Source organism: Oncorhynchus mykiss, chromosome 24, assembly GCF_013265735.2.
Source record: "Oncorhynchus mykiss isolate Arlee chromosome 24, USDA_OmykA_1.1, whole genome shotgun sequence".
Classification (NCBI taxonomy): Eukaryota; Metazoa; Chordata; class Actinopteri; order Salmoniformes; family Salmonidae; genus Oncorhynchus; species Oncorhynchus mykiss.
In genome coordinates this window covers 42,000,938-42,015,111 of record NC_048588.1, presented here as the reverse complement: position 1 = coordinate 42,015,111, position 14,174 = coordinate 42,000,938, and the positions used below count along the sequence as shown (strand labels likewise).

Here is a 14,174-nt window from a genome sequence, read left to right as displayed (position 1 = left end):
TTTCTACTGGACCTGGTTATTACCAAGGGGCTTTTTCTACTGGACCTGGTTATTACCAAGGGGCTTTCTACCGGACCTGGTTATTACCAAGGGGCTTTCTACTGGACCTGGTTATTACCAAGGGGCTTTCTACTGGACCTGGTTATTACCAAGGGGCTTTCTACTGGACCTGGTTATTACCAAGGGGCTTTCTACCAGACCTGGTTATTACCAAGGGGCTTTCTACCAGACCTGGTTATTACCAAGGGGCTTTCTACTGGACCTGGTTATTACCAAGGGGCTTTCTACTGGACCTTGTTATTACCAAGGGGCTTTCTACCGGACCTTGTTATTACCAAGGGGCTTTCTACCAGACCTGGTTATTACCAAGGGGCTTTCTGCTGGACCTGGTTATTACCAAGGGGCTTTCTACTGGACCTGGTTATTACCAAGGGGCTTTCTACCAGACCTTGTTATTACCAAGGGGCTTTCTACCAGACCTGGTTATTACCAAGGGGCTTTCTACCGGACCTGGTTATTGCCAAGGGGCTTTCTACCAGACCTGGTTATTACCAAGGGGCTTTCTACCGGACCTGGTTATTACCAAGGGGCTTTCTACCGGACCTGGTTATTACCAAAGGGCTTTCTCCTGGACCTGGTTATTACCAAGGGGCTTTCTAGTGGGCCTGGTTATTGCCAAGGGGCTTTCTACTGGGCCCACACATGACCACGGTACCCTGGACCTGGTTATTACCAAGGGGCTTTCTACCAGACCTGGTTATTACCAAGGGGCTTTCTCCTGGACCTGGTTATTGCCAAGGGGCTTTCTAGTGGGCCTGGTTATTGCCAAGGGGCTTTCTACTGGACCTGGTTATTGCCAAGGGGCTTTCTACCAGACCTGGTTATTACCAAGGGGCTTTTTCTACTGGACCTGGTTATTACCAAGGGGCTTTCTACTGGACCTGGTTATTACCAAGGGGCTTTTTCTACTGGACCTGGTTATTACCAAGGGGCTTTCTACCGGACCTGGTTATTACCAAGGGGCTTTCTACCGGACCTGGTTATTACCAAGGGGCTTTCTACCGGACCTGGTTATTACCAAGGGGCTTTCTACCGGACCTGGTTATTACCAAGGGGCTTTCTACTGGACCTTGTTATTACCAAGGGGCTTTCTACCAGACCTTGTTATTACCAAGGGGCTTTCTACCAGACCTGGTTATTACCAAGGGGCTTTCTACTGGACCTGGTTATTACCAAGGGGCTTTCTATTGACATATCTTCTATTGTTGACTTTGCTTTATCTGATCACCATTGTGTGTTTTCCTACCTTGTAGCCCGTAGCAACAGGGTAATACTGAACACATTATTAAGAAGAAACACTATCTGACCTCTGAAGTTGCTACAGGATTTTATTAAGTGTATATATCCACCTACTCTGCCTTCCTCTTGTGATGATTTAGTTCATAACTTTTAATAGCAAGTTAAGTTATTGATACCACAGCTGCAGTGAAGATGAAAAGGCCACAACCAAACCGAGAGGCCCTTGGATGAGTGAGGAAACTAATACAATGAAAGAGAAATTGCAGAAAGGCAAGGTGGAAGTGTAGAAATTCTGTTGCGGGTCCATTATGATATTCTGAGAGAGCAACTTGGCATATCTAACAAGGCAATTAGAAACGCCAGACAGGCTCATTTCTCTAACTTGATCACTAATACTCTGAATAATTACAGAGTGCTGTTCTCCACCATTGATGGCCTGATAAATCCTACCACTGCAAACCTATGTGAACTTTCCTCCACATCTAAGTGTGATGAGTTTGAGGCATATTTCAGACATTAGGCTGGGTATCGGTCAAGCTAGACCTGATGATACGTGCCCTAGCCTACCAGGCGAAGGCACTATGGATTTATTTCTCCTGGTTGACGTGCTCAGGAAAGGGACATAACAACATCCAGTCGTGGTCGGCTGCGACACAGCTCGGACTCGAACCTGACTCTGCAGTGACGCCTCTAGCACTGCCACTCTCGGGCTCGAACCTGAATCTGCAGTGACGCCTCTAGCACTGCCACTCTCGGGCTCAAACCTGAATCTGCAGTGACGCCTCTAGCACTGCCACTCTCGGGCTCGAACCTGAATCTGCAGTGACGCCTCTAGCACTGCCACTCTCGGGCTCGAACCTGAATCTGCAGTGACGCCTCTAGCACTGCCACTCTCGGGCTCGAACCTGACTCTGCAGTGACGCCTCTAGCACTGCCACTCTCGGGCTCTAACCTGACTCTGCAGTGACGCCTCTAGCACTGCCACTCTCGGGCTCGAACCTGACTCTGCAGTGACGCCTCTAGCACTGCCACTCGGGAGGCGCAGATGGAATGTTTACCTGGTTATACAATGTCATCGCCCTCCAAGGCTAGATGTTGTTTGTTGACGTAGACATTACTAGCACAGAAAAAAATAAGACCTCAACCAGAAGCAGTAAAGTAGCCTAAATGCGGTATTATAGTCAAAAAGTAGGGTATGTAACATTGGATTGTGTTCTCTGTCCTCTTCCTCCTCCCATGCTCTCCCCTCCTCATAACGTAGGTTATGTAACATTGGATTGTGTTCTCTGTCATTTACCTCCTCCCATGCTATCCCCTCCTCATAACGTAGGTTATGTAATATTGGATTGTGTTCTCTGTCCTCTTCCTCCTCCCATGCTCTCCCCTCCTCTCCTCATAAAGTAGGTTATGTAACATTGGATTGTGTTCTCTGTCCTCTTCCTCTTCCTCCTCCCATGCTCTCCCCTCCTCTCCTCATAACGTAGGTTATGTAACATTGGATTGTGTTCTCTGTCCTCTTCCTCCTCCCATGCTCTCCCCTCCTCCTCATAACGTAGGTTATGTAACATTGGATTGCGTTCTCTGTCCTCTTCCTCCTCCCATGCTCTCCCCTCCTCCTCATAACGTAGGTTATGTAACATTAGATTGTGTTCTCTGTCATTTACCTCCTCCCATGTTCTCCCCTCCTCTCCTCATAAAGTAGGTTATGTAACATTGGATTGTGTTCTCTGTCCTCTTCCTCCTCCTCCTCCCATGCTCTCCCGTGGACCCTTCGCTCCTCAGGTCCTGCCCCCCAGCCTTCTCTGAAGCGATCTCTGCCCCTGTAGCAGCCTTCACACCACACACAGAAACACACGTACACACACGTACACACACGTACACACAGGTACACACACGTACACACACGTACACACACGTACACACACGTACACACACGTACACACACGTACACACACGTACACACACGTGGGCCTCTGGACGAGGATGACAATGGAAGAGATGAAGAATGAAGCGGAGATGACCTCGATGGTTTCCATGACACTCTACACTGTGATGTACCCCGTCTTCCACGAGGTAACGATGCAGTGTTTCTTCAATGGGACTCTGTGTGTGTCTGTGTGTGTGTGTGTGTGTGTGTGTGTCTGTGTGTGTGTCTGTGTGTGTGTGTGTGTGTGTGTCTGTGTGTGTGTGTGTCTGTGTGTGTGTGTGTGTCTGTGTCTGTGTCTGTGTCTGTGTGTGTCTCTGTTCTCTGTAAGGTTATACCCAGATACAAGTTCCTTGTTGTACTATCACTGTGAGGACTTCTGGTACCCACAAGGACAGTAAAAACCAAACCACACACACACTCTTCTTCAATGGTGTTTGTGTGTACCAGTGTACTGTAGGGGGTTTCCGCTGTGTTCGCTAATGAGATGAACTTCCATGTATGTAGATACTAGCTATGCAGTTTGAAGTGTTTTCATGTTGTGCTGATTAGTATAGCTCTGTGTTTCCTTGTTTGTGAGATGTGTGTGTATATGCTATGTTAATGAGAAGATATATGTTAGAAGGGTTTTGATGCATCGATAATGTGTTTACAGTTGGAGAGAGTGAACCTGTCGGCCGCACAGACCCTGAGGGCAGCGTTTATAAAGGTAAGGACCCATACACCAAATCACTCTTCATGGGACAGGACAGCGTTTATAAAGGTAGGGAGGTGGAGGGACAGGACAGCATTTATAAAGGTAGGGAGGTGGAGGGACAGGACAGCGTTTATAAAGGTAGGGAGGTGGAGGGACAGGACAGCATTTATAAAGGTAGGGAGGTGGAGGGACAGGACAGCGTTTATAAAGGTAGGGAGGTGGAGGGACAGGGACAGGACAGCATTTATAAAGGTAGGGAGGTGGAGGGACAGGACAGCGTTTATAAAGGTAAGGAGGTGGAGGGACAGGACAGCATTTATAAAGGTAGGGAGGTGGAGGGTCAGGGACAGGACAGCGTTTATAAAGGTAAGGAGGTGGAGGGACAGGACAGCATTTAAAGGTAGGGAGGTGGAGGGACAGGACAGCATTTATAAAGGTAGGGAGGTGGAGGGACAGGACAGCATTTATAAAGGTAAGGAGGTGGAGGGTCAGGGACAGGACAGCATTTATAAAGGTAAGGAGGTGGAGGGTCAGGGACAGGACAGCATTTATAAAGGTAGGGAGGTGGAGGAACAGGGACAGGACAGCATTTATAAAGGTAAGGAGGTGGAGGGTCAGGGACAGGACAGCATTTATATAGGTAAGGAGATGGAGGGACAGGACAGCATTTATAAAGGTAGGGAGGTGGAGGAACAGGGACAGGACAGCATTTATAAAGGTAAAGAGATACAGGGACAGGACAGCATTTATAAAGGTAAGGACTCATACACCAAATCACTCTTCATGGGAAAGGACAGGAGTTTATGAGAAACAGAATAGTCCTGAGGGGTATTTTAGGAAGCAGGATGAGATGTTTCTACAACTTGATTGGAGTCCACCTGTGGTACATTCAATTGATTAGACATGATTTGGAAAGGCACACACCCGTCTTATATAAGGTCCCACAGTTGACAGTGCATGTCAGAGCAAAAACCAAGCCATGAGGTCGAAGGAATTGTCCGTAGAGACAGGATTGCGTCGAGGCACAGATCTGGGGAAGGGTACCCAACAATTTCTGCAGCATTGAAGGTCCCCAAGAAGACAGTGGCCTCCATCATTCTTAAATGGACGAAGTTTGGAAACACCAAGACTCTTCCTATAGCTGGCTGCCCAGCCAAACTGAGCAATTGGGGGAGAAGGGCCGTGGTCAGGGAAGTGACCAAGAACCCGATGGTCACTCTGACAGAGCTCTAGAGTTCCTCTGTGGAGATTGGAGAACCTTCCAGAAGGACAACCAGCTCTGTAGCACTCAACCAATCAGGCCTTTATGGTTGAGTTCACAGACGGAAGCCACTACTCAGTAAAAGGCACGTGACAGCCCGCTTGGAGTTTGCCAAAATGCACCTATAGACTCTCAGACCATGAGAAACAAGATTCTCTGGTCTGATGAAACCAAGATTTTACTCTTTGGCCTGAATGCCAAGTGTCACGTCTGGAGGAAACCTGGCACCATCCCTAGAATGAAGCATGGTGGTGGCAGCATCATGCTATGAGTATGTTTTTCAGCAGCAGTTACTGGGAGACTAGTCAGGATCAAGGGAAAGATTAACAGAGTAAAGTACAGAGAGATCCTTAATGAAAACCTGCTCCAGAGCGCTCAGGACCTCAGATTGGGGCGAAGGTTCACCTTCCAACAGGACAATGACCCTAAGCACACAGCCAAGACAACGCAGGAGTCGCTCCTTGAGTGTCCCAGCCAGAGCCCGGACTTGAACCCGATCGAACATCTCTGGAGAGACCTGAAAATAGCTGTGCAGCAACGCTCCCAATCCAACCTGACAGAGCTTGAGTAGAATTGGAGAAACTCCCCAAATAAAGGTGTGCCAAGCTAGAATAGTCAAGGCTGTAATCGCTGCCAAATGTGCTTCAACAAAGTACTGAGTAAAGGCTGTAACCTACCAAAATGTGGAAAAGGTTAAGGGGTCTGAATACTTTCCGAAGGCACTGTAAACAGTACCAGCTACTTATTGAAGGGTTTTTACTTAGTTTTACTATTTTCTTCTTTGTAGAATAATAGTGAAGACATCAAAACTATGAAATATGGAATCATGTAATAACCAAAAAAAGTGTAAAAACAAATCAACATATATTAGAGATTCTTCAAATAGCCATCCTTTGTCTTGATGACAGCTTTGCACACTCTTGGCATTCTCTCAACCAGCTTCACCTGGAATGCTTTTCCAACAGTCTTGAAGGAGTTCACACACATGCTGAGCACTTGTTGGCTGCTTATCCTTCACTCTGCGGTCCAACTCATCTCAAACCATCTCAATTGGGTTGAGGTTGGGTGATTGTGGAGGCCAGGTCATCTGATGCAGCACTCCATCACTCTCCTTCTTGGTCAAATAGCCCTTAAAACAGCCTGGAGGTGTGTTTTGGGTCATTGTCCTGTTGAAAAACAAATGATGTCCCACTAAGTGCAAACCAGATGGGATGGTGTATCGCTGCAGAATGCTGTGGTAGCCATGCTGGTTAAGTGTGCCTTGTGTTCTAAGTAAATCGCTGACAGTGTCACCAGCAAAGCACCATCACACCTCCTCCTCCATGCTTCACATTGGGAACCACACACCATCACACCTCCTCCTCCATGCTTCACGGTGTGAACCACACATCCAGAGATCATCCGTTCACCTACTCTGCGGCTCACAGAGACACGGCGGTTGGAACCAAAAATCTCACATTTGGACTCATCAGACCAAATGACAGATTTCCACCGGTCTAATGTCCATTTCTCGTGTTTCTTGGCCCAAGCAAGTCTCTTTCTTATGGGTGTCCTTTAGTAGTGGTTTCTTTGCAGAAATTCCACCATGAAGGCCTGATTCACACAGTCTCCTCTGAACAGTTGATGTTGAGATGTGTCTGTTACTTGAACTTGGTGAAGCATTTATTTGGGCTGCAATTTCTGAGGTGCAGTTAATTGTTGGTTTCTGAGGCTGGTAACTCTAATGAACTTATCCTCTGCAGCAGAGGTAACTCTGGGTCTTCCTTTCCTGTGGCGGTCCTCATGCGAGACAGTTAACTCTAATGAACTTATCCTCTGCAGCAGAGGTAACTCTGGGTCTTCCTTTCCTGTGGCGGTCCTCATGAGAGACAGGTAACTCTAATGAACTTCTCCTCTGCAGCAGAGGTAACTCTGGGTCTTCCTGTCCTGTGGCGGTCCTCATGAGAGCCAGTTAACTCTAATGAACTTCTCCTCTGCAGCAGAGGTAACTCTGGGTCTTCCTTTCCTGTGGCGGTCCTCATGAGAGACAGTTAACTCTAATGAACGTATCCTCTGCAGCAGAGGTAAGTCTGGGTCTTCCTGTCCTGTGGCGGTCCTCATGAGAGACAGTTAACTCTAATGAACTTCTCCTCTGCAGCAGAGGTAACTCTGGGTCTTCCTGTCCTGTAGCGGTCCTCATGAGAGACAGGTAACTCTAATGAATGTATCCTCTAAAAGCAGAGGTAACTCTGGGTCTTCCATTCCTGTGGCGGTCCTCATGAGAGACAGTTAACTCTAATGAACTTATCCTCTGCAGCAGAGGTAACTCTGGGTCTTCCTGTCCTGTGGCGGTCCTCATGAGAGACAGGTAACTCTAATGAATGTATCCTCTAAAAGCAGAGGTAACTCTGGGTCTTCCTGTCCTGTAGCGGTCCTCATGAGAGACAGGTAACTCTAATGAATGTATCCTCTAAAAGCAGAGGTAACTCTGGATCTTCCTGTCCTGTGGCGGTCCTCATGAGAGACAGGTAACTCTAATGAACTTCTCCTCTGCAGCAGAGGTAACTCTGGGTCTTCCTTTCCAGAGGCGGTCCTCATGAGAGCCAGTTAACTCTAATGACCTTATCCTCTAAAAGCAGAGGTAACTCTGGGTCTTCCATTCCTGTGGCGGTCCTCATGAGAGACAGTTAACTCTAATGAACTTATCCTCTGCAGCAGAGGTAACTCTGGGTCTTCCTGTCCTGTGGCGGTCCTCATGAGAGCCAGTTAACTCTAATGAATGTATCTTCTAAAAGCAGAGGTAACTCTGGGTCTTCCTGTCCTGTAGCGGTCCTCATGAGAGACAGGTAACTCTAATGAATGTATCCTCTAAAAGCAGAGGTAACTCTGGGTCTTCCTTTCCTGTGACGGTCCTCATGAGAGACAGTTAACTCTAATGAACTTCTCCTCTGCAGCAGAGGTAACTCTGGGTCTTCCTTTCCAGAGGCGGTCCTCATGAGAGCCAGTTTCATCACAGCAGAGGTAACTCTGGGTCTTCCTGTCCTGTGGCGGTCCTCATGAGAGACAGTTAACTCTAATGAACTTATCCTCTAAAAGCAGAGGTAACTCTGGGTCTTCCTGTCCTGTGGCGGTCCTCATGAGAGACAGGTAACTCTAATGAACTTATCCTCTGCAGCAGAGGTAACTCTGGGTCTTCCTGTCCTGTGGCGGTCCTCATGAGAGACAGGTAACTCTAATGAACTTATCCTCTGCAGCAGAGGTAACTCTGGGTCTTCCTGTCCTGTAGCGGTCCTCATGAGAGACAGTTTCATCACAGCAGAGGTAACTCTGGGTCTTCCTTTCCTGTGGCGGTCCTCATGAGAGACAGGTAACTCTAATGAACGTATCCTCTGCAGCAGAGGTAACTCTGGGTCTTCCTGTCCTGTGGCGGTCCTCAGTTTCATCGTAGTGCTTGATGGTTTTTGCGACTGCATTTGAAGAAACTTTCAAAGTCCTTGAAATTTTCCGTAATGACTGATCTTCATGTCTTAAAGTAATGATGGACTGTCATTTCTCTTTGCTTATTTGAGCTGTTTTTGACATATTATGGACTTAGCCCTATTTGGTAAAAGACCATCTTCTGTATACCACCCCTACCTTGTCACAACACAACTGATTGGCTCAAACGCATTAAGAAGGAAAGAATTTTCCATATTGACTGACCTAAGCAATGATGGACTGTCATTTCGCTTTGCAGATTGGGCTGTTCTTGCCATAATATGGACTTGGTCTTTTACCAAATAGGCCTGTCTTCTGTATATCCTTCCTAGCTTGTCACAACACAACTGATTGGCTCAAACGCATTAAGAAGGAAAGAAATTCCACAAATGAACTTTTTAACAAGGTACACCTGCTAATTGAAATTAATTTCAGGTGACTCCCTCATGAAGCTGGTTGAGAGAATGCCAAGAGTGTGCAATGCTGTCAAGGCAAAGGGTGGCTACATTGAAGAATCTCAAATATAACACTTTTTTGGGGGGGGTTACTACATGATTCCCTATGTGTTATTAGATAGTTTTGATGTCTTCACTACTATTCTACAATGTAAAAACAAAGAGAAACTGAATGAGTAGGTGTGTCCAAACGTTTGACTGGTACTGTAAATATACTTTTTGGGGGGGGATGGTAAACGTTTTCAGTGTAAACTTAAACAACTAAAGTTTAAACGACTGAAACCAGACATAAAGTATGTAGAAAAGATAATGGGAGCGATCATGTATTTATTATTATGAATTGATTATAATAATTTACTATCGCCAAAATAACTAGACGAGATGAATCTAAAACCCCCAGAATGTCATGGCCTCCATTACCTTTTGTTTGTTTTTCATTCACTCAGCCCCATTTGCAAAATGTGTATAATTGCAGGAAAGGAGCTCCCCCCGTGACAATGCATTGTCATAGAGCAGTGATGGGTTACTTTGATGGGGGTCACACACACAAAAAAAAACTGACCTTATCACGGGGGGGGGGGGGGGGGGTCGCAGTGGCTCGTGGGTCTGCATAGCCACATCCATTTTGCCATGGGGTGTAGAGAAAATGTTCGTTTTTAAACTAAGATCGCTGCAATTCTATACATTTTGCCATGGGGCGGAAAGAAACAGCAATTTTACAGCACATCTCCTGCAATTCTATACATTTTGCCATGGGGCGGAAAGAAACAGCAATTTTACAGCACATCTCCTGCAATTCTATACATTTTGCCATGGGGCGGAAAGAAACAGCAATTTTACAGCACATCTCCTGCAATTCTATACATTTTGCCATGGGGCGGAAAGAAACAGCAATTTTACAGCACATCTCCTGCAATTCTATACATTTTGCCATGGGGCGGAAAGAAACAGCAATTTTACAGCACATCTCCTGCAAATCTACACTTTACCACAAGGTGGAGGCAAATGTTTGCAGTTTTTAACATGGTAACTGATGATCATTGGGCCCCACCCTGGTTGGTAATTGGACATTGCTTACTACAAATTTAGATAGCTGGCCGCTAGACTAAATTACCCATCTAAAACAATGTGGCTGATATGGGCTAATTGAGTGTCTGCTGATGCACAACCAAATGTTGAAAATGCACCTTGTGATTTTCTGTTAGTCCAACTCTCAAAAGTAAATTGATATTAAATTATTATTAATAATAATTGGTCTGCAGGCCACCAGCTGACGATCCCTGTCATAGACTGATGTGTACTCTGTGGTTGATTAGCAGAGCCTGATGATGTGTCTCTGTGGTTGATTAGCAGAGCCTGGTGATGTGTCTCTGTGGTTGATTAGCAGAGCCTGGTGATGTGTACTCTGTGGTTGATTAGCAGAGCCTGATGCTGTGTACTCTGTGGTTGATTAGCAGAGCCTGGTGATGTGTCTCTGTGGTTGATTAGCAGAGCCTGGTGATGTGTGTTTTGTGGTTGATTAGCAGAGCCTGATGCTGTGTCTCTGTGGTTGATTAGCAGAGCCTGATGATGTGTGTTCTGTGGTTGATTAGCAGAGCCTGATGCTGTGTCTCTGCGGTTGATTAGCAGAGCCTGGTGATGTGTGTTCTGTGGTTGATTAGCAGAGCCTGATGCTGTGTCTCTGTGGTTGATTAGCAGAGCCTGGTGATGTGTGTTCTGTGGTTGATTAGCAGAGCCTGATGATGTGTCTCTGTGGTTGATTAGCAGAGCCTGGTGATGTGTCTCTGTGGTTGATTAGCAGAGCCTGATGATGTGTCTCTGTGGTTGATTAGCAGAGCCTGATGATGTGTCTCTGTGGTTGATTAGCAGAGCCTGATGCTGTGTACTCTGTGGTTGATTAGCAGAGCCTGATGCTGTGTGTTTTGTGGTTGATTAGCAGAGCCTGATGCTGTGTGTTCTGCGGTTGATTAGCAGAGCCTGATGCTGTGTACTCTGTGGTTGATTAGCAGAGCCTGATGCTGTGTGTTCTGTGGTTGATTAGCAGAGCCTGATGATGTGTCTCTGTGGTTGATTAGCAGAGCCTGATGCTGTGTACTCTGTGGTTGATTAGCAGAGCCTGATGATGTGTACTCTGTGGTTGATTAGCAGAGCCTGGTGATGTGTGTTTTGTGGTTGATTAGCAGAGCCTGATGCTGTGTCTCTGTGGTTGATTAGCAGAGCCTGGTGATGTGTACTCTGTGGTTGATTAGCAGAGCCTGATGCTGTGTACTCTGTGGTTGATTAGCAGAGCCTGATGCTGTGTACTCTGTGGTTGATTAGCAGAGCCTGATGATGTGTCTCTGTGGTTGATTAGCAGAGCCTGGTGATGTGTACTCTGTGGTTGATTAGCAGAGCCTGATGCTGTGTACTCTGTGGTTGATTAGCAGAGCCTGATGCTGTGTACTCTGTGGTTGATTAGCAGAGCCTGGTGATGTGTACTCTGTGGTTGATTAGCAGAGCCTGATGCTGTGTACTCTGCGGTTGATTAGCAGAGCCTGATGCTGTGTACTCTGTGGTTGATTAGCAGAGCCTGGTGATGTGTACTCTGTGGTTGATTAGCAGAGCCTGATGCTGTGTACTCTGGTTGATTAGCAGAGCCTGATGCTGTGTCTCTGTGGTTGATTAGCAGAGCCTGATGATGTGTCTCTGTGGTTGATTAGCAGAGCCTGATGATGTGTCTCTGTGGTTGATTAGCAGAGCCTGATGATGTGTCTCTGTGGTTGATTAGCAGAGCCTGATGCTGTGTACTCTGCGGTTGATTAGCAGAGCCTGATGCTGTGTGTTTTGTGGTTGATTAGCAGAGCCTGGTGATGTGTCTCTGTGGTTGATTAGCAGAGCCTGATGATGTGTCTCTGTGGTTGATTAGCAGAGCCTGATGATGTGTCTCTGTGGTTGATTAGCAGAGCCTGATGCTGTGTACTCTGCGGTTGATTAGCAGAGCCTGATGCTGTGTGTTTTGTGGTTGATTAGCAGAGCCTGATGCTGTGTGTTCTGTGGTTGATTAGCAGAGCCTGATGATGTGTCTCTGTGGTTGATTAGCAGAGCCTGATGCTGTGTACTCTGTGGTTGATTAGCAGAGCCTGATGCTGTGTGTTCTGCGGTTGATTAGCAGAGCCTGGTGATGTGTCTCTGTGGTTGATTAGCAGAGCCTGATGCTGTGTGTTTTGTGGTTGATTAGCAGAGCCTGATGCTGTGTGTTCTGTGGTTGATTAGCAGAGCCTGATGATGTGTCTCTGTGGTTGATTAGCAGAGCCTGGTGATGTGTCTCTGTGGTTGATTAGCAGAGCCTGGTGATGTGTACTCTGTGGTTGATTAGCAGAGCCTGATGCTGTGTACTCTGTGGTTGATTAGCAGAGCCTGGTGATGTGTCTCTGTGGTTGATTAGCAGAGCCTGGTGATGTGTGTTTTGTGGTTGATTAGCAGAGCCTGGTGATGTGTGTTCTGTGGTTGATTAGCAGAGCCTGATGCTGTGTCTCTGTGGTTGATTAGCAGAGCCTGGTGATGTGTGTTCTGTGGTTGATTAGCAGAGCCTGGTGATGTGTGTTCTGTGGTTGATTAGCAGAGCCTGATGCTGTGTCTCTGTGGTTGATTAGCAGAGCCTGGTGATGTGTGTTCTGTGGTTGATTAGCAGAGCCTGATGCTGTGTGTTCTGCGGTTGATTAGCAGAGCCTGATGCTGTGTGTTCTGTGGTTGATTAGCAGAGCCTGATGCTGTGTGTTCTGTGGTTGATTAGCAGAGCCTGGTGATGTGTGTTCTGTGGTTGATTAGCAGAGCCTGGTGATGTGTGTTCTGCGGTTGATTAGCAGAGCCTGATGCTGTGTACTCTGGTTGATTAGCAGAGCCTGGTGATGTGTCTCTGTGGTTGATTAGCAGAGCCTGATGATGTGTCTCTGTGGTTGATTAGCAGAGCCTGATGCTGTGTACTCTGTGGTTGATTAGCAGAGCCTGATGCTGTGTACTCTGTGGTTGATTAGCAGAGCCTGATGCTGTGTACTCTGTGGTTGATTAGCAGAGCCTGGTGATGTGTCTCTGTGGTTGATTAGCAGAGCCTGATGCTGTGTACTCTGTGGTTGATTAGCAGAGCCTGATGATGTGTACTCTGTGGTTGATTAGCAGAGCCTGATGCTGTGTACTCTGTGGTTGATTAGCAGAGCCTGGTGATGTGTACTCTGGTTGATTAGCAGAGCCTGATGCTGTGTACTCTGTGGTTGTCAGGCTGAGAAGGAGAACCCAGGGCTGACCCAGGACATCATCATGAAGATCCTGGAGAAGAAAGGCGTGGAGGTCAACTTCATCGAGTCACTACTACGCATGGCTGCAGGCGACGTGGAAGGTCTCTCTCTCTTTCTGCGTTTGTCTCTGTCCTCTTATGTGTCTGTCTGTTCTGCAGTGACTAACCTCATCCAAGAAGACGTTAGGCATTATGCCTCTGTGTACAGTACTGTCTGTCTCCTCATGGAGGCACTGTTTCTCCACAAATTTAACAGCCTCTCCTCCTGTGAGACATTTCCTCCCACCAGGATAGAATTTCCTCTCCTGCATGGCCTGATTGATGGTAGTAATGAATTCTTGTGCACAGCTTGAAAAGCTCAGCTATAGTTACACACACACAGTGATGAGAGCGCCCTCGCTCCTGTTTGAATACTAAATATTCAGGGCCTTCAGAAAGTATTCGTACCCCCTGACTTATTCCATATTTTGTTGTTACAGCCTGAATTCAAAATGGATTAAATGTGGGGGGGTTTTCTCACCCATCCACACACAATATCCCACAATGACAAAGGGAAAACATATTTTAGCATATTCATTTCAAATTTATTACAGCCATATCTAATTTACATAAGTATTCACACCCCCGAATCAATACATGTTAGAATCACCTTTGGCAGCCATTGTAGCTGTGAGTCTTTCTGGGTAAGTCTGTAAGAGCTGTGAGTCTTTCTGGGTAAGTCTGTAAGAGCTGTGAGTCTTTCTGGGTAAGTCTGTAAGAGCTGTGAGGGTTTCTGGGTAAGAGCTGTGAGGGTTTCTGGATAAGTCTGTAAG

At 46.7% G+C, this 14,174-nt stretch overlaps 1 protein-coding gene across 3 annotated transcripts in view; it reads left to right on the top strand.

Moving 5' to 3' along the window:
* The window catches only part of LOC118944009 (programmed cell death protein 10-like), a 34,516-nt gene that overhangs the window by 8,127 nt on the left and 12,215 nt on the right, over positions 1–14,174 (top strand). For 2 of the 3 annotated variants that reach the window (XM_036961132.1, XM_036961131.1), the window contains 2 exons: positions 3,082–3,372; positions 3,879–4,834. In XM_036961132.1, the coding sequence (XP_036817027.1) occupies positions 3,283–3,372; positions 3,879–4,727 (939 nt within the window). In that variant the 5' untranslated portion in view covers positions 3,082–3,282 and the 3' untranslated portion in view covers positions 4,728–4,834. Of the gene's footprint in view, positions 1–3,081; positions 3,373–3,878; positions 4,835–13,346; positions 13,465–14,174 lie in introns of those variants that run through there. The other variant, XM_036961134.1, reaches the window with a different exon arrangement.